The 24,007-nt window shown below is 40.5% G+C and overlaps 1 protein-coding gene across 1 annotated transcript in view; it reads right to left on the reverse strand.

Annotated features, from left to right (window-relative positions):
• Positions 1 to 24,007, reverse strand: part of nav3 (neuron navigator 3) — a 248,969-nt gene that overhangs the window by 55,768 nt on the left and 169,194 nt on the right. The window contains 2 exon segments of the mRNA XM_059325699.1: positions 17,867 to 17,986; positions 20,118 to 20,528. Of these exon segments, the coding sequence (XP_059181682.1) occupies positions 17,867 to 17,986; positions 20,118 to 20,528 (531 nt within the window).

A 24,007-nucleotide genomic window follows, 5' to 3' on the forward strand; every position in this document is an offset into this window, starting at 1 on the left:
CCTGGTTTTCAACCTGTTGGGGAAATCTCCGCATAGAAAGTCACGGGCCAGGTGGGAAGAAGTTATTAAAAAATCGTATTCCTTTTCCGATCCTATTCCAAATCCTTGATTTCTGCCTGCTGCGTCCCAGCATTTAGCTGCCCCCCCATGCAACCAACCGCTGCTGTGGCTCCACTCAACCATGCAAACATGATCTCATGCAATATTCAATACACTTGGTCTTGTTCTTTCAACGGCCCAGAGGAGAAGACGCTATTAGCAGCATGAACAAAAGATAACATCTGTGATTACACTTTATCATAGAGATTAATGAGATTTTGATGAAGGGTTTGATAAATATTTGGGAGGAATAGTGTTGAAGTTAGAGAAGATGGGATGTGTACAGATGGGAGGATGGAGCGTGGACTCAGAGGACCTCTTACGTAACCAAAAAAAAAAAAACGCTCACATGTAAAGGCATTTGAAGAGACTGGGACCAGTTGGGATTCATGAATGGCTTGTGTGTCACACTTAATGGAGAATATAGATCATTATTATGAAAATCTTATAGACTTTTTAGCTCTATTCAATCTTAACAATGGATTCAACTTTTGGCTGACAAAAAAACAACCTTTACATAAATGAAAAAATACATTGACAACAAGATTAAAAAACATCAGCAAGATGCAAATCTCACCTGACAGCAATTAAAGTGAAATGAAAAAAAAATAGAAAATAGAAATTAACTGATATTCCTCATCCTTTGATCATCTAAAGTTCAATTGTTGGTGATCAAATCAACAGCTTTTCTCAAAGCTAGAACAAAGAGGCTTTTGCTGCTGCTTGATTGACAGTAAACTGGAGGCTAAAAGAGTGGGCTGATCATTTTTAGATTAACAAATAATAATTTTCCCTTACAGAGATATTAACTCTGCACTAAAGCTCATATAAGGTCTAATGAAAGCCAAATACATTGATTGTGTTTGCAATATCATTTGTAAAATCCATTTTTTGCATTATTTTTTCATTATTAATTAAGGTCATTCTTTTACCCATTTACTGGACAGGTTAGCACTTCTATTGGTTGGATACTGTAGTAACTGTAGTCTACATTTATTCTCTATGGACCTTAATAATCTACAATCACTTTACACACTCACATTACAATCAATAACACCACAGATGGTCAAAAAATACAACAAAAAATGTGCAAAGCATTAAAAAAAGTAGATTTTTTTCTTGTAAGTTGGTGTAATCTAATGCAATAAATCAGATAAAGGTTTATAATTAATGACTTAAACAGTTTGCATTGTGATTTCCAGATATTTGCTTCAGGTCCCTCCACTAACTGTACACACAGGAGGCAGAAAAAACACAACAAAGACGTCCTTTTCCAACCACCTTGACAAAGTTTGAAAAACACAGCCTCACTCATAAACACACTCATACAGAGCAGGGCTCTGTAATGTAAATGGAAAGCACTCATCCTCATTTGCCTGTACCGTAATCTGAGTTAATGCCACTGAGCTCTTGCAATTAAACACGAGAAAACACCAAGACATCCTCGCAAATGACTTCTTCTCCTTCTTCTTCTTCCCTGATGAAGCGCACAAAGAGCCCGCCTATCAGAACAAACTCGACAGCCTGACTCAACTCACACAAACAAACAGCACAGAGAAGCATCACTCAGCTGCTAACAGGTTGTGTGTGAAGAATAGTTTCTAGCTTTTCTGTCAACTCACCTCCAGCGGGACGGATGCTGCCTGTCGTCCTGCCACACAAGTGTTTTTTTTGCTGTGTCTCCCTACCGCGCCCGCTGCCACAGGAGGCTCAACCCCACCTGGCAGAGACGCTGGGAGCTGTGAGACGACTGGGAGTCCAGAGAGGAAATGAGGAACGAGAGACAAAGGAAGAAAGGACTACCTCACTCTTCCACTTTCACCCCGTGCTGCTGCTGCTGCTGCTGTTCACTCCCCCTCCGCTCTCCTCCTCCCCCTCCCCCCTCCCCTCCAGGATGGGCCTGTCAGCCCTCTGAGAGGCAATCAGACATGTCGTCAGCAGCGGGCTACCAGGGGTTAATTAAAGGAGGATGACAACGCAGAATGGAGCCAAACTGAGGAGGAAGAGCTCTGCTGGATGAGAGCCGACCGTGTCTTGTCTTGTGTTTCCTCAGACTGGAAGTGAGCTCATGCATAATACGTGAGATGCTCAGAAAAGTCTGTCCATACAGCCTCGTGTTGGGACATTATTCATGACTCTCGGTAATGGCGAGGCGGTACGGCAAGAAGAAATAGATGCTGAGCTGCTGGAGTTGGTTCCTTATTTATCCAGGAAGACTAACATGAGTGCCAATCTAATTCACCGTCACACAGAGCTGCCAAGTCTGGTGTCAGAGGGCAGGAAATGCCACCTGCACAGCCAGAAATCTCTTCCAAGCTTCCTCCTTCATCCTTTCGTTTGGGATTTCATCCTATTCATCTCTTTATTGCAATCAGACTTTTGTCTCCGATGCTGGCAGTGTAATTTTTCTGGAAAGAGCACAAATGAACTGGATAGAGGCTGAATCACTTCTAGGGAACGAAACAGGGTGATGGAGAAATGCAAAAAGACGTGTATTTAAATAAAAAATGGACTATTAAGATGTTGAGTCACAGGGAGAGAAAAATTTGTGATCCGACTTAATCAGATATGGAATCCAATTCAGCTCGGCACAACTCAATTAAAGAAGGGGACAGAGTGACCTTGGAGGGACAGGCGGAGATGTGTCTGTTGCCAAGCGGTGACAGACAGCAGGACGTCAGCGCTGCCTGGCTGGGCTGCTAAAAAACGTCCGAGCTTCCTACTGCAATGCAGTCAAAGACGACAACAAAATCTTTAGCCGCTCGGCAGCGAGGGGTTTCCAGTGAGCTAATGCCAACCGGCAGGGGTTTGTTCAAGTCTATGACAAACTGCTGGAAAGTGTGAAAACAAACAGCCCACATACAGTCAGTGTTATCAACCCACTGCCGGCCCAGACGCCAAGCTCTAAACATGGTTTAAAATACACTGCACTGCACACAGCATGCCTGTATTTTCTTTTTCATTTAGCCAACTGGTCTGTTACTTCAGATGATCAAAATGCATGAACAATAGTGTTAAAAAGGAGCTTATTCAGTTGAAAGACATTTCATCTTCAACAATTTCAGTAGTGGATTCAATGTTAACATAATTTTCTGAGCAAAAAAAAGTACTGTTTCCAGCTTCACAAATGTGTTTTCCAGTGGTAGACTGTAACATAAACATGAACCTGAACTGCTGGTCCTCCCAGCTAAACCTACAATACACCATGACATCAACACCACACTCCCTGTGTCTCGCCCCCACCAGGGTGGTGAGAAAGTCAGGGGTGATGATTGATGACCAACTCACCTTTCCTGGTCATGTCGCCTCAGTCGGCACTTTGGACTTTACAACATCAGAAAAATCAGTCCTTACCTAACAAAACATGCCACTCAACTCCCGACACAAGCTGTCGTCATCTCAAAACTCAACTACTGCAACTCCCTCCTGACGGCCTGCCGCCTGCACAGTGAAACCGCTTCAGATGATCCAGAACGTGATGGTTCACCTGGTCTACAACCAGCCAAAAAGGTCACATGTCACACCACCGCTGCAGCCCGCATCAAATTCAAATCTCTAATGGTGACCTAAAATGTTGTCTCTGGTACTGCTCCCAGCTACTTGAACGCCCTGATACAGCCATATGCTACCTCACGACCGCTGCCCTCTTCCAAAGAACGGAGCCTAGCTCTGCCACCCGTCCGTTCATGGCCTTGCATCTGAAGTTTTGCGTTCATATCATTACTTTTTGTTTCTTGTGACGAACTATCAACATATTACTTTGTGCTCTTCAAAATAAAACTCATATTTATACTAAATTACCAACAGCAGGTAATATTTCCTCCCATATTTCCTGTAAACAATGTACAGTCATAGAAAATGATTAGAACCCCCTTTTCCTTCAATTTCTTGTTCATTTTAATGCCTGGTTCAACTAAAAGTACATTTGAAGTTTAATTTAAGAGCTGATATCTAGACATTTTAACCAAAGTTATTAACAAGAAAACAATGGAAAATGGCTGTAATATCTGTAAATAGCATGTTTTAACACTTTCTTTAAACTGTTCAACATAAATGACATTATTTAGTTAATTTTTAACTCTAAACTATACAATTCACAACTGCTCGTCACCAAACCCAACATCATCCACTGTACTGACACAGAGAATCCTTTATCTCTTCAGGATCATGATCATGGCGTTATAACTACAGACAGTGGCAGCTCTCCCATTCCCTCAGCAGCCGTCTGAACTCACCACCTGAGATCCTGGCGTGTGTCCAGAATCAATGATGAGACTGACATCTGACTGTCTCTCTTTGGGGAGCACACTTGACAAAGTTGCCACAATTAACTGACTACTGTATGTCTGTCTTGTCACACCTCAATTAAAGTCCTGTCAAATCTTTTATTGTATCTTGCTATGCTTTTTTTGTGATGCCGAGGTTAGAAGCTGAATTTATGTATTGGATGAGTCATTACAGGTCATCACTGATAGAGAAAGAGAAATACAAGCAACAGTAGATTCTGTGCTGCATCATAATTACAACATAACACTCGTCATTTAACAAGATTACATTTTCATAATCCACAACAGAGTCAGGCTCCATGGCAGTAAAGTGAATTAGCAATGATAGGAGCTTTGTCGATTCTTATCTTCACAAACTCATTAGGCCTGTCACATGATGAATGGAGTCATATCTTCGGAAACTTTCAACCAAATGAATTGATGCAGCTGCAGCAGAAGTCCCCAATAGTGTGCTTATCTGGAAATCTATCTTGTATTAGCACCATGTACTGCAGACAGGTTTTTATGAGCCCTATTATCTGCCACATTAGGGGTAGTTTAACAAAAAAGTACTTTTCGATCACGTCTGCGGGGTGAAAATATCCACAAAGTAGAGAAAGATTTGTTTTTTCAAATGACAATGAGAACAAGAGAAAACAACACACCATTACTCAGCCACAAGAAACCCTTAAAATGATAACTAGAGCTAAATGTGACGCTTTAATTTCATGACTTTTTTCTTGTTATCACAACTTGTTTCCAGCTGCATAACAAAGAACACACGTTGACTCATAAAACACGCCGACAATTCAATCTTGTAAATGAATTCCCGATGCGAGTCGACTCTCAGGGGCACGAGCTCTGCATCGACAGGCAAATAAGCCGCGGCTCTCCCCTCTGTAAACACTCGGCCTTTTAACTAGACAAACTTATTCGATTAAAAGTTTTAAATCAGCCAAGCGTTAAGGCTCCAGATATATTGGAACTATTGTGGGTAATGGAGGGAATCGCTCTCTTTCTAATACACCACTACATCACCGCACGGTTAAGATCCACAGGTCACCTTCTTGTTCTCTTCTACCATTACAATACATTAGCTCTAATGTAGCTTTTTGCTTTGCTGGGTTGTCTGACACAAGCATGCATTTAAAGCATTTCCAGTTAGAAATGTCTTCAATTTAAATAGTCACCAACAATGCCATTTTTGTTTCCCTTAAATCTTTAAAAACATCAGTGCAAATGAATTAACATGCAGTGACGTACATTCCTCTTGCATGACCTCTCGAGCACATGCATTATGCACCAGAGAGGGATATAAATGTCCTGTTACCCTCTTGTGTCTCCTTTGTGTCACTTTAAGGTGAGTCATCATCATAGCATCACCGTTTCCCATAAATCACACACGGTCAGACTGATGAATCGCTGGGACAATTTGCATGAACAGAATGTGTAAATGTGGCAAGAGACATAAAGATAGAGAAGAGAACAGCACAGATCTGTGGATATAACAGTAGGATAGGAAAAGTTTCTAAAAGCTTTCTTAATAATAACATTTTTACTTTATTCTGAAAAAGGCAAAACATGAACGGAACAGTTGATGGAGGACCATATGAAACAGAGTCATGGAAAAAATGATCAGACCACCCTTGTTTTCTTCAATTTCTTGTTCATTTTAATGCCTTCTACAACTAAAGGTACATTTGTTTGGACAAATATAACGATAACAACAAAGATAGCTGATAAGAGTTTAATTTAAGAGCTGATATCTAGACATTTTCCATGGTTTTCTTGATAATGATTTTGGTTATCATCAAGAAAAACATGGAAAATGGCAAGAAATTGAAGAAAACAATGGTCTAATATTTTTTTCCATGACTGTATATTATTGTAATATGAGTGTTAGTGCTATTTAATAATAATTGTTTTAATGTTTTCAATATTGAGTTTTGGCATTATCAAGGTATTGCTTTCTGCTCTCTCTTCTCTCCGACAGCGAGTTGAAACACACACCGCGGCAGTGCCCACATAGCCCCACCTCCTCTCACTCACTCACATTGCTGTCTTCTTGTCACTCATCTTATTTGCTCAATTTAAATATGATCATTTGTAAGTTTGGCTAACTCATTCAACATGATTTTATGTTATTTTTTCCCCTGTGGTATCGATCATTGATGCTTTTCAAGGTATTGTTACATGATAATGCGACAACACTACTATACACCGACTGGCCACTTTATTAGGTACACCAGTTCAAATTCATACAATCTAATGCAACAGCTCTGCCATTCATTCTACAATTAAAAATTGTGTATTTTTACTGGTTTTGATGACTGCCTGAAAGGTAATAATTCTGCTTGTTTCATATTGAGGTCACAGTGGGTGGTGGTGTACTGGAGTGCAATTTTAGAAACACCTCTGAATAAAATGCACTCCAGTTCAAAGCTACTGCAAACTGCAACTTCTATAATGAAGTTATAGTTAAATTAATAACTCAGTGACAGTGCTAATAAAAACTCGACCTTATTATAATTGTTAAGGCAGATTTTCTGGAAGGAGTTGTTGTATTGGATCAAAGTCTGTACACAAGTGGACCCAATAAAGTGGCCTAGAGTGGACTTTGCTTATGGAAAAAAGCATAAAAAATAAAAACATACCTTTCTGCTGCCCTCTCCAGCCTAATAATTAACATGCAGATCCTTAACTCTCATGCAAAATAAATATAGCAGGTACTGAAGCTAAAATGACCCGTGTGAGCTGATCTACAACTGACCATATGGCAGCTGTCATCAATCAGAGAGAGAGGCAATCAGCCCTCAGCCTGGTCACCCCCAGGTCCACCTGATGAGTCCAGGTGGGCAGATCACCTACAGGATGTGAGACGTCTCCAGTGTTACTGTGGTCATGAACCTTTCTGCACCTTGAACATCTTTAATCAAGATCAATCTCTTTTATATTTCAAGACATTGTGAATTATTATTCAGCAGTGGCTGCTGGTTCCTCATAAAGAACTCAGTGGTTCAATAGTCTCCTCTAGACATCAGTTATACATATGGACATTTATACGGTATGTTGTACGGTGAAGCAAAGAATTTCAGCTTAAATGGTTCAACATTTTGAAAAACACTCATTGACATTCTTGCAGAGTTAAACCAAACTATAAGACTGACACCACCACTATATATATGAAGCTGGAGACACCAGTTAAGTTAGCTTGACTTAGCATATACGTCAAATGAAATAAAAAAAGTCATTTTCCAGATATGTACTGTATTATTTTTTCTACATCAAGTGCAAATGGCATGACAATTTCTTATTAATTACCTATATGAACCATAAAATGGAAGTTGAAATCTGTAAATTAATATAATAGGACATTATAGATTTTTTTTTTCATTGAATATTATTCGATTACTTATTCACAGCAAGTTACAGTGAATTCTATGTAAAAAGACAAAAATACACATCATAGGTATTGCTGAATGCAAGTCAAGGTCAAGTAAAAATTTAAATTTCATGTAAAACATAAAAAAAAGAAATGGTAAGAAGAAAAAAGGTTAAAAAAAAATCTGGCAGCAAAATTACTGTCAAAACAATTACTGTCATATTAAATAAAAAAAAACTTTAATTATTCTTCACATATATATTTTTAAATACGAAACTTACTGTATATTATCCAAATTTTAAAGAATTCATCTATGAAATAACTTATGGGTGTTTACTGTTATTTTATCATTTTGTACAGTGTTTACTATTCTTTTTATGATGTTTTTCTTATAGTGTGGCTCTGTCAAAATGTCAAAACAAATTCAGCACCTCTGTTACTCACCAATCACACAATATTTCATTTTTTGGTAAGGAAGCTTTTAATATGTTGGTGGGCAGCTTGTTTTAACCTGTGGACACAACCATATTCACTGCTTCCTGTCGTAATGCTAAGCTAAGGTTAGCGACTGCTGCCTGTGGCTTCATATTTAATGTACCACTATGAGTCATATCACTATTCTCCTCTAATTTCAGCAAGAAAGCACACTAGCATATTTAAATAGAGTTTTAACCAACAAGTAAGTGCTAGATTGTGTGTTAAATGTGAAATTGAAAAATCAAAATGGGTGCAATGGGACTGGTAGTAGTTTTGTCGCTTTTTATTAAATACAGCAGTCAGTCTCTGGTGGCTTGCACGGCTGAAATATAATAAAGAGGCTGCTCGGGGCTACATATTTCTAAAATATGGTGTCGTTTATGTTCAGTTTTTATGATAATAACTCAAAATTAATGGGGTTATGATTTTCTACTAAGACACTGAGGGCCACGCTGTCTTTCACCCCTCAGTCTGAGCAGATGAATAACCTGCCCCTGACAGGGCTGTGCTTCACAGTCAGAGGGGCATATGGCCCAAAGATCATCATGCTGACAGAGTCAGGCTCAGGGAGGCACAAGCTGCCATTGCAGAATCACAGAGTTAAACCTCTGAAGTCCAGGAGATTTTGGTTCAAATTTGTCAACTTCCTATGCATTCATTTCTGTCTCTGTTTAGCATCTTTCAGTCTGTCCTTACATCACATGCATGGCTCCTTTTTCTCCACACAAACTTGGCTATCTGTCAGATTTTTCATTTTATTTTAATTAACAAAGTATAAAGCTGCCAGGAACCCAAAATACAAACAAAAACAGGTTTCTATGGAAATATACCATTTTTAACCATTAATACACACAAAAACAGCAGAAAAAATATAAATAATAAAACTACAAAACAGTCTATTTGCATGTAAATTAAAAATAGTAATAGTTTTCATTTTAGAAAGAAAAAGATGGTCTAGAAACATAAATGGCACACTGTGAAAGCTCCTATGATTGCACTTTCAAATGGTAAATGGTAAACGGTAAATGGGCTGCACTTATATAGCGCTTTTATCCAAAGCGCTTTACACTACACTCTACGCTCATTAACCCATTCATACTGGTGGCCGAGGCTACCAGGGCACACTAGTGCCACCTGCCACCATTGGGAATTCACATATCTACATATCATATATAAATAAAGTTATTACTGTAAATAAAACATGTGTATTTTCAATAAATAGATGGACTCCTGAGGGTTAATATCTAATACATCAAAAAAAGAAGTGCAAATTGAAGTTTTTCTCAGTGAAATAGGGATAAAGTAAGGCTGAATTCAGACCAAAATGGACGCATGATTTCTAAACTGGACTCATATATAACCAGTGAAACAGCACCTGTGGACATTTGAGGCTTGGAGATGGAAACATAACTTCCTTCATTTGAGTGCGACAGGGTTTGTTGGACTCACATTAAGAAAAGTGAAGTAGGGCAGGATGTCTCCTTATTTCATCACTGCCCATTCTGAAACGACTTGACTTCACTTATTAATTCACTGAATAGAGTAATTAATTAGGATATCAAGCTTCCCCCCCTGGAGGAGATTAGGAGAAATATTCAGATTCTGGATAAACAGAGAGAGCCGCATCCAGAATGGAAGACACCGCTGAATTAGAAATGAGAGGAAAACTTAGCTTCCAGAAAAATGGAAACTTTCCCTGGAGCTACTCGGAATGAATACATGATAATTAGTGTGTATTTGTGTGGGCCGCAATTTGCCTGTTCTTGAGAGGAAATGTATCTGTATGCAAGCACCTGCACAAGTGAGGACGCACATTTGCATGAACACACACACACACACACACACACACACACACACACACACACACACACACACACACACACACACACACACAAAAGACACAGCTGGGTACTCAAAACGGTGATAAAACTTCCTCCAATTACCATCACAGTTGGCTAAGTTTAGTCTGTGCCTCTGTGTGCTCTTCATTAAGGTGGAAAGACTGAAAAAAGACAAATGTCTGAGGGAAAGACTGACAAGTGGCAGAAAACTTCTCAAAGCTAGAAAGCACAAACGTCGAGGCGCTGCACTTTCAGGTGCAACGTGAGAGGATATTTTCTTCCTAAGTGGCGCCCCTGGCAGAGACGAACCACACAGAAACTTATATAACGACTGGCTTTGTCACTGATGGCAAAAAAACCCTTCTCCTCCAAATCTCCTTGCTGCTTACGGCAGCACTGAAGAGCCGTGCAGCTTCACCACGACTGTCACTGCTCTGCAGAGTGACAGCTGGGATCCTGCTGCTCAGCACCACACACACACACACACACACACACACAAACACACAAACACACACACACACACACACACACACACACACATATGCAAAAAATCTCAACACACACTTAAAATATAGTTCAGGACAAGCACACAAACAAGCTCTCTTTTTGTCGAGCACGGACGCGACACGATCACACACACAAACTGGTCTCCAATCCCCCAAAGCTTCAAATAACAGAAAAAATGCAGAGCCAGCTGCCATAGTCCAGGCCTCAAACAAGAGGGTGAGTGAGGAAGAGAGAGAGATGGTGCTACACACACATACACACACACACACACACACACACACACACACACACACACGCACGAGACACCAGGATGCTAAAAGCGAGGCCCTGTTACTTATTCATGTCTCTGCTGAGAACTGGAAGCCTGTCGGTGTCAAAACACTCTCCATGGGCGTCTTTTCTTGACAGTAAAGCCACGAGCATGCGCTCATCTATGTTGCATGACAGGAGGGTATTTTTAGAGAGGGACTTTTAGCCAGGGCTGAATTCACTATTGTTTCAGAAAAGGACTGATCAGAAGAGGGATCTGAGCTTTTTGGTGTTCCACTGCTCTGGGGCAGATGGTCAGTTTCAGTAAAGTCTTCTATATTCTGAGCATAAACACATTTTTTTTCACTCTGTACATACTTCTCTATTTTGACACACACTTAGTTTCATGAATACTGTTCGTAAAATGCACGGGCTGTGTCCCCATAGTGATAATAAAGCAAAAATAAAAACCCCCACTCAAATCTATCTTAAAGGGACAGTCTGAATGTATTGAAGTGGGATTGTATGAGGTATTATTAGAGGTGGTTTATATATATTGTCTAAGATAATATCGTTAACGTTGTTTTGACGATATGCATTTTACATTTTCAGGTATTTATAATATCTCAAAAAGAAAACAAACTGATGCTTACTCATTTAATGTCTCTATATTAAAGTTTAACTGGGAGTCTCTTGAATGCTTCGTTCAAAAATATAAACAAGAGCTGTTGTTCTGAAACAATGTGTCCATCCAAATATGTCCTGGCAGGCAAGAAGAATTTTAACAGCTTTTTGGTAAAGAAATCACATTTCAAAGGATATCGTCTGATTATTGTTATCGGAAAATAAAATTAATATCAAGATTTTTTTTTGCCCATATTGCCTACCCCTATATATTATCCATAGTCAGTGTATTAACTACAGTAGATGGTGGACGGCACGCCTCCAGTTTGGAGAAGCAGACACTAGTACCAGCACAGAAGCGAAGCAATGTACTGCTGTGGATGGGGGCAGCAGCTAAACGAATTTTAGCTAACTACAATAATCAATATCAGTTCCAGTGTACACCATATTTATAATATTTTTTTCACTTTACCCTGTTGTCAAAAGGCCCTTTTGCAGGGAAACCTAAGTGGTCCAGTGCTCTCTCCAAAGCCACCAGACTTCTTTGACAAAACAGCTATTTCACCAGAACATCGTAAGTGCTGCTCTACTGCTGCCTTGATCAAATTAGTTTGTTTGTGTTATTGTGCATAATTACCAAATACCCAACTATCCCCCAACACACCAACACCACACAATAACACAAACAAACTAAACAATCCAGGTAGTGGTAGACCAGTAGCTCCCATGTTCTGTGAGCTAAAATGAAAGAGAGCATAGAATATGCTGTCAGCAGAGTGTTATGTGCGCGAAGATCAAACAAGTGCACGCGGCAGTTGAAATCTGCTCAAATAAATGCGCGTGCAGATGTGTTATCGCTCGCGCCACTTTTGACTCAAATATGACGCCATAATAGAACAACTTTAGTTTCCCTCTGCATAAACTTAAACAGGGCCTTTTGACAGCAAGGTAAAGTGATTAAAAATATTGTAATTACAGTGTACACTTACACTGACATGATATTTTTTTGGGTGAAAACATGTTTAGTTGCCGCCCGAATCCACAGCAGTACAATGCTTTGCTTCTGTGCTGGTACTCCTTTCTGTTTCTCCAAACTGGGGACCCACTGACATCCATTTGACTATAGATAAAAACCCCATTTAAAAAAATCTGAATTATCTCTTTCACTGCTCATCTCTTCCCTCTAGCATCCAAGCATCCACCACCAGAAACTTGCATCACTTACTGTACAGCACAACGTTTTCCATGGACACCCACATGGCTGATCTGATCCAGAAACAGAGATTGGCAGTATCTAACACCACCTATAGTCACATTAAGCACACATCTCAGTAAGGTTTAGGGCAGCATACATAAGCCCATACTGTTCTAGCCCCAGACGGTCTCAGTCACCTGCTGGCTGTGAGTCTCAATCTGATGAGTCATTTAGATGAATTTCCTCCAGGGCTCTGTTGGTTTGGGATAAAGCTGCCATGGGTGGCAGCCAGGGGAGTCGTTATGGACAGAGAAAAGCATGAAACATAATGAGCCTCATGGGACCTCAGTTTATGTACACAGACTGAGTCCTTCTTTCTGCCTCCCAGGAACTCTCTCTACTACTGCCAGTGTGTGGCGAGAGCTGGGGAGCGGAGGGACATGTGTACCCTCCCAATTACTGCTTACTGGAAGGGCTGGAAGAGAAATGCTGGCTAAATTATTTCCTTTACTGATAAAAATACAATAGTTATATAATTTTGCTGCATAATAAAAAAGTAATTTGTCCCAAACTACACTTTATATGAGCTGAAATCCCTTATTCTGCTCAAACAACTTCTCACTCAATAAACAGCTATGTCCAATAGCCACAAGCAAAACAGCAAACTAGACTTATGGTACATATAAATATTAACAGCCATTAAAGATGTTTCTGTTTATGCACATTTGCTGCAGGCAATACACATCTGATAAACAGTACAATCAATTATATGCAGCACAACTTTCAGCTCTATATCTATGGATTTACATCAACATGAAAAGTCAGATTTTGGCTTTGAAGAGGTTCTTTGAAGGCATTTCTGAGACGTTCAGCATCTATACAAGGTCAAACATGTTGTAGAAGAAAACGGTAAAGACCTATTTGTCCACAGCAAACACTAGGCTGATTAAGATATTTTTAAACTGCTCTGAAGTAGACCAGTCCAAGTGGTGCTGTTAGATTGGTCATATGAAAGTTAGACAGTTCACAAAAATACAGAATTACTGATTTGAACCCTCTGAACTATAAGCCGTTTCGGAGCGTTTTGCTCTTTATACATTTTACTCACTGTGGACTTATATTTCATTGTAATATATAAAATATATCTGTAAGTCCTGCATGTCTATGGAAGCAGCAAAATTGTAGCTACCAGTGGGAACAACTAAAAGATGTCCTTTGTGGAGAATAACACAGTTATAATGACATAAATCATAATAAAAGAGAAAATGCAAATTGAAATTCTGAGATAAATAATTTTAAAAGATTTTGAATAAAATAGAATTTACATATACAACGCTTTTCCAAGTACCCACAATGAATATTGCACTATTTGCATTTTTACAACCTCTATGTACAACCTCCTGTCCTCTCCTCTCAGCTCTGTGTAAACAGCCTGCAGTTCTCTCTGATTTTCAGTGAATATTTGTCACGTGACCGTTTGTCTCAGCAAAATCAATCATGGTGTCGCTTAGCCACTCCCCCCCCCCCCAGCCAAAATAAGAGCAATGTTTCTATGGTAACAATAACTAACACCTGCTCCCTTTGAAGCATGACGAGGGGAAGAGTTCTTAAAGAGTGCAGTAACATGAAATATACAACAGTGAGGATGTCCACCAGAGTGAGCCTGACTGACAACTTAACAGAAGTACGGAGCCTCGTTACTCTAACAAGCTACAGCCTCCCAGCTATACTACACGTCTGCACTGCGCTAAGATTTGATGCTGCAAGTTGTTACCACCATGAATGTTTTCAGCAAAATGTCCTTGTAGCAGTTAAATTCTTCCAGAACACAAGCATTTTGAACGGTGTCAATGGAAATGAGAAGTGTGACACTGTGTCTCAGTCAGCCAAAGTTTTTTTTTATTTAATAGCTTGAATAGAGTCTCATTTTACCCAGAATTCATAGTAAATTAGTCATACTTAAAACAGCATTGTGCAGCAGATGATTTTAGATGCGTATGTGAAGTCTGACAGTAGTTAAAAGTAAGCCAGAGCAGAGTCTTTGTGAAACCAGTCCCAGAATGCATTGCAGCCAGTTTGAGTAACGCTTTTTCAAATCTCTGACTCTAAAAACCTCTAATAATTCACAACAGAGTGCAGCAACTTTATATTCCTGCTCTGGGGATTGATGAAAGACAATCAAAGACATTAACATTTAAATGAGGTTTTTGATAATGACTGCAACTAAAATATTAACAACAACTTTTATCAGAAAATAACTCCTAAATGCCACCAATTGAAGATACACGATAACATTTTATTGCAGAGATGCAGGATAAACGATGACTGTGATGCTACCTGCCAGCTGCAGAGACAGCAGAGAAATGTGTTCGCCTCCTATCGGTTGCACTGACCATGAAGATATGTAATATGACACGGGCAGGAGAAACTACACAACATACATTTGACTCACTTACAATTTGGGAATAAATGCTTGTATTTGTCATTCCTGGAACGGCAGCATGAGCATCGGAGGAGATGAAAAGTTCTTCAAAGTCAGCGAACAGATTGTTTGAACTTGGACTTTATCCGCGACTCATTTCACTTAAAGCCGGGAGGGGTTATGTGGAAGAGAAGACGAATGCTTTGGGATAAAGAAGGAACCAATCACGGAAGGCAGATCCTGTCCTACGGAGGGAGCTAAAGCCGGGCTGAGGTGTGAAGCCCGGTGAGCAATCGCTTCGGAAAATGAATTTCCCTTCTGAGCTTTTGTCGTATGTCAGCGGGAAGTGACAGCTCAGCTTCTGACAATCACACGTGTCAGAGGAAGGCAGGGGGGAAGCCTTCAAGTCATGTGTATTTTTGTGCGGATTCATATAGTTTTGTAACTGAAAAAATGGAGGAAAGGAAACAGGGTTCCAGAGTTCAAATTCCAATCTGGAGTCTGTTGCCTGCAGGCGTCTTAAGGGGGAGCAGGCATCAATATTTCCTCATCGCCCCTGAGGCCCAGAGCGCTAACACAGACTTCAACTGAGGAAAGCTGCAATTCTTTTGGATTTATGTCAAGGCAAGGTGAGAGACACTTTAGGCATGATATTCAAATACAGAGATAAAACATGCAGGGTGAGGCCAAGACTCCGCAAATGGAAGAGACATTTTACAGGGTTCATGGATATTCTTATCCTCTCCATCCCTTTGCCTGAGTGTCAAAGTCTGACAGGCAGATCAGTGGGAGAGTGACAGGAGGGCAGGTTAATCGCCTATTCTGAACCTCCGGTCAGGTCGACCGTGTTTTGACGCTCGGCCGATCACAGATATGATCGGACTCGCCCCTGGCTGACTGGCTCCACCGACTCACTTGCTTGTGAGACGGAGCACGTACACCAGAAACAGAAGGATCGTCTGGGCTGTGAAACAATTGGATTATAAAGACCGGTAGCACAATGACACAGATTCAGCAGGAAGCCAAACATCACCAGCAAGTCTGGAAGTTCACCCTGGTCAAATATATCTTGCACAATTAGCACACTGGCTCCTCCAATAGGATCATTAAACTGAGTGTCTTTAACAGCCCTTTACTAATTTAAAGCATTATAACAAAAGCCAACTAATTCCTGAGAGCCGTATCTGATTGCTTTTTCAAGCCTCCCACTCCTCTAAACACTGCCACTCATTAAAATCTTGGCAGAAGTTGGGAGTTGCGATGCTGGGAAATGTCACTGCATCAGTCAATTCCCAGCAGCCTCTCTGAAGGCCTGTCATCACAATCTTAGCTCGACAGCTTAAAATCGATAGCAAGTCTCTCCTTTTCACCTCATTTAATCTTGGATGTCCCTGTAGTAGTGTGCTGCCCTGACTATCACCTCTGAAGGACATGAGCATATTTTTTACTTTTTACTTGAGGCGTTATGTTTTGTTTTGTTTTTATTAGCAACTAAAGCAGATAGTGTATGTTTGCTCCTTTTAATCTGTCAAAGGCTGAAAGCTCTTGACGCATGCCCTCTTTTCAGTTCTGAATCATTTCCCCTCTCTCATATCGTGCCTTCATACTCCAGTAAGCTTGTATCTTCAACTGAAAAAAATACAACTATATATCAGGCACTCTGGTACTGACCCCTGTTCACCTTCATGGATGTATTACTAAATGGGCCAAATGGCACAGGCCCAATGGGCCGCCCTGCAAAATGCCAATCAAAGAGTCGCATACCAAACAGAAAGAAGCTAAAAATTACCACAAAGCAACATAAAACAACTAAAAAGAGCCTGAAACAAGCAAAGCTTTTTGCAACATGACAAAAAAGGCACTAAACAAAAAATGACAAAAAATGACAACAGAGACACAAATGACAACAAAGTGAAACAAAACAACACAACAACAAAACAAAACAAAACAAAACAGAAACAAAACAACAACAAGGAGACACAAAATGACAAAGACGGCCCTAAACAACTTCATAGAGACAAAAAACGACAACTAAAAGTGACACAAAACAACTTCAAAGTTGACACAGAATGACTACAAAACTACAGTGATAAAAATATACTACAAAACGACTCAAAATTGACACGAAACAACTGCAGAGAGAGAATGACAAAAAAGGGAGAACAGTGCTACAAAGAGACAAAAGAGGCTAAAAAAAACTACGTCTATGAAAACGGCCCATCCTCTCATGACCTGCCCCTGTGCAAGTGTAGGTGCCATAAGACGATATTAACAGACCAGTTTGTTTCCATGAATCACTACTTCTCCTTGTTTACATGCTAGATTGTTAGTGAGCAGTCACAAGGTAAATGCTTAACTGGGCAGTTACATCAATTCCACTCTTAGAGGATGTGCCTGCAGTTTCTGCTTGGGAAAGTAGATCGTTTCAAACTTTCTGCCATTCCCACTGCATCGTAACATTTTTCTCGCGCACACGCATCACTGGCTGCGAAGCCCAGTCTGGTGGATTTGCCCTTGCAAACATCCACCTGGCTTCAGCTCAAAGTGAACAGCAACAAGCGAAGCCACTGAGGCTTACACTGTCCAACTCATCAGGAGGTGCTCTGGAGAGGAACATCAGCTAAATGCAAGAAATCTAAACTGAGGAAATGTAGATGCTGTATGCAAATTTGGACATTTAACAATGTGCTTTCATGTATTCAGCACATCTGTGTAACTTCACCTCAATTAGACCTTGGTGCGGTCCACACCGATGTCAAACACACGTCAGTGAGGCAAGCAGCATGATTGACAGACAATCCTTACCTGTCTATGTCGCCCTGTATCTCTTTGCTGCCTCTCTGGGATGCATCTCGAGAAGAAGCTGCGTCTGAGGCTCGGCCTGCGTTCCGTGCATACAGATGGAGGCCGCCGTCTGTAAGGTATCTGTGAGAGGAGACTTAATTAGAGGACGTAGATGTCCATCCTCGTGTAGACAGTGTGAGCTATTCCGTATTTTTCAAATTAATAAAAGTTGATTAAACCAAACCAATAGAGAAGCTACAGTGACTTGATTGAAACATTGATTAATGAGCGCTGTTTAAGGAGTATTATTGTGAAGACACAAGGAATTGCATGTTTACACATCTGTGAGCGTGTGTGTGTGTGTGTGTGTGTGTGTGTGTGTGTGGTGTGTGTGGCAGTGTGTAAGTGCTAAGATTTGAGGCTACTGCCAGAAAGCTATCAGACACGGCTGATAGGACATGGGGATCATTAGTGTTGAGCTAATTAAGCTAATAATTCAGCTAATCACCTTTCCCTCCCAACGTGTTGTTACATTTTCTGTTCTGACACGTCTTTAATCCTACGGATACTTTACTCCATCACTCCTCGCTTTGCTCCCCCTGCCCCCCAAAACTATTTTCCCGGAAATATTAAGTGCACGGATGCCAAGTGGGAGTGTGTGTTCTTTTGTGTGTGTGGAATCTGAATTGCTTTTTTAACTCCCACTTGCTCAAGGCATTTATTGCTATTGAGTGAGTGAAGGTCAGAAGCCCACACACACACTGTCGTGATGTTTTGTGCAAGACACTGAGTAATCTTCTTTCATTCAGGTAATCTGTCAGTGTATCGAGTGCCCTCAAGGTTCACACTTCCCTTTCAGGACATGACAAACCTATGATAGCCTTGGTGGATGTAAGCTGGCTATTTGTATTAATGTACACAGAATGATGGTTGAGGCCTTGGTGACCGTATGAATACACAGCTAAGCGTGAATTTCGACAACACACAGTATGCAATGTGACACTGAATGGAAACTTGTATTCATGATCCTTCAAAAACTAAATGGCCTCTAAAGTAAAGTAAATGAGAATGTCCAACCTATATGAAAGCTTCAGGGAGGAGAGCTTTCTAGTCTCACAAAATGTCATGACTATGAGCATAGTTTGCAAATTTGTCAATAATGGCCAAGTAAAATGCCAAGAAACACATTTAAAAATTGGCATGTAATAAGGGTAACTGGAACTTTCAAGGTTCAAAGCTCAGGTGATAAATAATTACCCAATCCCAAACACTTCGCCAAACAAGGTTTGAGCTGCTTGAAGTAAAAAAAAGTTTAGGTAGTTCATCCAAACCAAGGTCCACTTGACACATGAAATTGGTCGGTACAATTTGTTTTTTGGTCTGAAAATATACACTTCGTATTTTGCTTTTCGGAGTAAATTTTACCTTTACACATGAATCTCCTAGCCTGGTAAGACCATCCTATCATGTGAGCTCAACATTTCTGGTGGCTATACCTGATAGTCTGGCTCTTTCCCCATTCCACCTCATTTCAAGAAATAAAAATGTACCCAAGCTAATCAAAGACCACGCCATAGCTGACAACATAACTGCCAAATCAGGGGCTGTATTGTAGATGACATAAAATGCAGGCCGTTACTTGCCAAACATTATTGGCAGCTTCAGGAAGAATCGGCACTAATGCTAGCGTTAGTTCAGAAAAAGCAGCCATAACTGCAGTTATAGCTACATTGGAAATTAAGAGAATGTTCCCCCGAAAGGAAGTGTCGAAATGTTTTGATTCACTGATTGGCTGATTGAGTTTGTCTGCCAAGGCAAGAACTCACGCCCAGCTACCGCCTACTGAAAGTGTTTGGAATGAAGGAATGACCAGATTAACATAAAGAGCCAACAGAAATGTTGAGATCACATGTTGGGATGGCTATAAATCTTTAGTCACTTATTCAAATGCAGCCACACCACCAAAACTTTAATGTATGTTTAGGTGCCCATTTTGTTGGTATCATGCACATGCATAAGGATTTATGTGCATGCATGTGAGCATGTGGTGGGTTTCATGCTATCCCTCTGGTCAACATTTTGGGGCAGTAATGCAACAAGACAACTATCAATGCCCCAAGACTGCTAGGAAAGAAATATGCATGTACACAACAAGTGTTTGAGTGAGTAACATTGAATGTAAACTACTTTTTGTTCAGTTATATCAGAATAAACCAGAAGGATTAGTCAGCGCTTCAGAGGAAGCTAACATGCTTAGCACTCGTCATCCTACCCGCTGGTGATCTCATCCATCCGTCCGTTCCTCCCTAGGATGTCCCCATCACTCATGTACCCTGCCATCTCCATCTGCTTCCCTCCTTCCAGCCCTCCTCCTCCCTTCTCCCCCTGCTCCGCCCCCCTTGCACCTGCTGCCGCCGCCGATCGCCTCAGGGGGCCGCTGTACACAAACCTGGAGGGGTCGGCGTGGCCGCTGTAGCGCCCCGTGGTGGTGCCAGCGCTCGTCGTGCTCGACCTGGGCGCGGGGTAGCTGCTGGGCATTGAGGGGGCGTCGCCTGCCTGGAGACGCGGGGTTTGTGATTGGCCCAGACGCCAGGCCATGGGGGAGGAGCGTGCGGTGAGGGCTGGTAGACTCCGCCCATTGACCTCAGTGGTTACTGTGGTGTCGAAGGTTGTTTCTAGTGTACTGTGGAGATAGAAAGAAATAAGAGTTAATTCCAACAAGATCTCTAACCTAAAGGACATATTAGATCACCCATAATGACACATATGAGCCTTTTGTCAAAATGCTCTAAAAATAGCACACACTTCATTACACATACATGTACAGTTGTAAAAAAAGCTGCACATTCCTGTTTAGGCGTTATAAAAGACAGTTTAAACAGTCAATAAATGTACGTAAATGCCGGAAGTGAAGTAGCTACAAGGGGGACTTGAGCCACGGAAGTTACGTAATCAACGGAAGTTAAGTAAACATCGGAAGTTTCGTAAACAACGGAATTTATGGAAACAGCAGAAGTTACATAAACAACGGAAGTTGCGTCAACAACGGAAGTTGAGTAAACAACGGAAATTGCGTAAACAACGGAAGTTGCGTAAACAACGGAAGTTGCGTAAACAACAGAAGTTACGTAAACAACAAAAGTTATGTAAACAGCGGAAGTTATGAAAACAACGGAAGTAACATAAACAACGGAAGTTAGGTAAACAGCGGGAGTTACCTGAACAATGGGAGTTACGTTTAAAAAAACTTTCAAGTAAAAACGGAAGTTATGTAACAAGTAATTTACTTTTGTTTTCACACAGGACACAAGCCCTGCTTCCAGGGTGAAAGTCCCGATACTTAAACTCTGCATTCATTACAACTACATCAGCAAGATAGCGGCGGAGGACAGTCTAAAGTGTAAATGTGAGTCGTATTTTGCTGCATGTACAAACGCCTTATATTGACGTTTTTGAGGGGAGTCCAGTCTTGTTAATTATGACTTTTGATATGATACAGCAAAAACTTGCTTACAAGTTGCTAACCATTCTTATAGACAGGAGTTTTTTTGGGGAAAAATGGCATAAATGTACCAAAAAGTATAAATCATCATTAGGTGCACTCCTGTGCAAAGGGCGAATCACTCAGTTGAAAAGATCAGTCATATTTTAAGTAGAGAGCTGTCAACATCACTTGACTGCCACTCACTTCCAGTCTCTTGCGGTTTCTTTCAACATTGCTTTATGTGTGTGTGCGTGTGACCTTCCTAAAGTGCTGTTTCTTTCGGTGTGTTAACTTGAAGGAGGAGGAGAGCACAAAGTGAAAGCTCCCATGAGAACACATGTCAGACCATCATGGTGCATCACGTGGAGATGGAAAGAGAGAGACAGTTTGTTTTCATCCAGCGTTTTGCAAACACCTTGAAGTGCCACAGAAAATCTGAGCCAGGGACATCTGCATCATCAAGTAAGGAAACCTCTGAACTGTCAGAAGAAGTGACTGCTCTACAGATCTTTCATGTTTTGTCACTTCCAATCAGTTTTTCTAATTGATTATGTCACCATAAGCAAATGAATAGTAGGATGAAAATGCTTCTAGAAAGAGAGATGTTGTGTAAGAGAGTGAGAAAAGTGTGAGCGTGAGAATAAGTGAAATGCAGCCAAGATAAGGAAAGAAACCTGATGGAGGGAGACAAAGAAGACTGTCAGTCGTCCATTAGCCCTGAAACAGCCACTGCATCCCATTCTACTCTACTGTTGCAGACATTTCTCAACACATTAGCTACTCATGTCAATACACGGCTTTCACCTATCAAAGGACACCTTGCCAGATCATGTTTGCAACAAAAGAAATATAAATCCTACTTAATTTTTCATATTTGCAATGAAGCAGTGTAGCAAGTGAGTCAACAGGACTGTGAATGCAGAAATGATATCATCATGGCCGCTCACACACCAAGCCCTGCAGCTTGATGCATCCACACTCAGAGAGTGGTACCTAGCTTGAGCTCTCTCTGCTGGGAAAAACAGTGCACTACATTCACACTATGACAGGCAGAACAAACCACATGTATAAAGCCATAAAGCGTCTCTGAGTGAAAGCACACATTCAGACGGCATCATGGGAAAAATTTAAGTGTTTTTTATCCATTCAAATGAACTGAAATTAACATATTGAACCTTAATTAAATATGTTTTTTTTATTTTTTACAAAGAATACTTTTAGGGGGAGAAACATTGCCAGATTGGAACACCTATCTACAGTCATGGAAAAAAATGATAAGACCACCCTTGTTTTCTTCAATTTCTTGTTCATTGTAATGTCTGGTACAACTAAAGGTACATTTGTTTGGACAAATATAATGATAACAAACAAAAAAATAGCTCATAAGAGTTTAATTTAAGAAATTATATCTTGCCATTTTCATGGTGTTCTTGACAATGATTTTGGTTATTATCAAGAAAATCTATCCATCAATCAATCAATCAATCAATCAATCAATCAATCAATCAATCAATCAATCAATCAATCAATCTATCTATCTATCTATCTATCTATCTACTAAAAAACTGTACTGACTAAAAACACAATGATTTATGTTACTGAAACAACATTTACACGATACAAATAGGTCATAAATTAATAACTCAAATACTGTCAGTATTTTGCTGCATTTATATAAAATAAATGGAAGAAATCTCTGTAGATTGAGGAGCTCTCCTTCACCAACAATATGGGAAAGAGTCAGATTTTTGGGCATTTCAATGTAATGTGACCTCATCCAAGTACATACCTGGTTAACACAATCTATGAAAAGTCAACAGTGTTGCCATACACAACACTCGGCAGTAGAGGGTTAAGGATAAACTCATGTGTAGTCACAAACATATGATTCATGTTGCCATGGAAGCAACCAGCACATATAGGAAAAGTGTAAACAGGATTAAAGCTTAACATGCGCCTGTTGACATGGATGGAATACTTAAATAAACTACCAGATTTGTTCATTTATACACAATGTAATGCATTAATACTTATAAATGATGCAGAGATGCAGCCAAAGCAAAAAACACACTATTTACCACGTTTGGTACTGCCGCCACTGGGAAAAATTTAAATAGAAAATGTAGCTGGTAATGCAGCTGAAGTGGAGGACAGTAGCTGGATATGTGGGATGAGACATCTATTTGGATGTCTGCCTCTGTAGGCTGGCCTTCATTAGGTGACAAAAGCAATGACATCTTAAAGCAGTGTCTCACACACAGCAGAGAGAGAGGTGTGAGGAGAGCACTGTATGTGTGTGTGTGTGTGTGTGTGTGTGTGTGTGTGTGTTTTTGGTTGAGAAAGGGCGGAACACTGCATCCCTGTGATGCCAAGTGCCAACATGAGAGGGGCAGCGATGCCAGCCGTCGTCACAACACATCTTTATCAACACCTCCTGGGATCAACACACACACACACACACACACACACACACACACACACACACACACACACACACACTAAACCCAATGACATGCGCAGCACCGTGTCAGAGTGCACAAAATCCAAATTAAACAAAAAAAAACAATGACTTATCCGACATGTGATCGCGGCCGAATATGGAATCAATTTTCCACGGTATAGAAATCAAAATCATTTAACCATTCGTACACAATGTAGCCTGCTAAATCAGCTTATCT

The sequence above is a fragment of the Centropristis striata genome, chromosome 22 (genome assembly GCF_030273125.1).
Source record: "Centropristis striata isolate RG_2023a ecotype Rhode Island chromosome 22, C.striata_1.0, whole genome shotgun sequence".
Taxonomy (NCBI): domain Eukaryota; kingdom Metazoa; phylum Chordata; class Actinopteri; order Perciformes; family Serranidae; genus Centropristis; species Centropristis striata.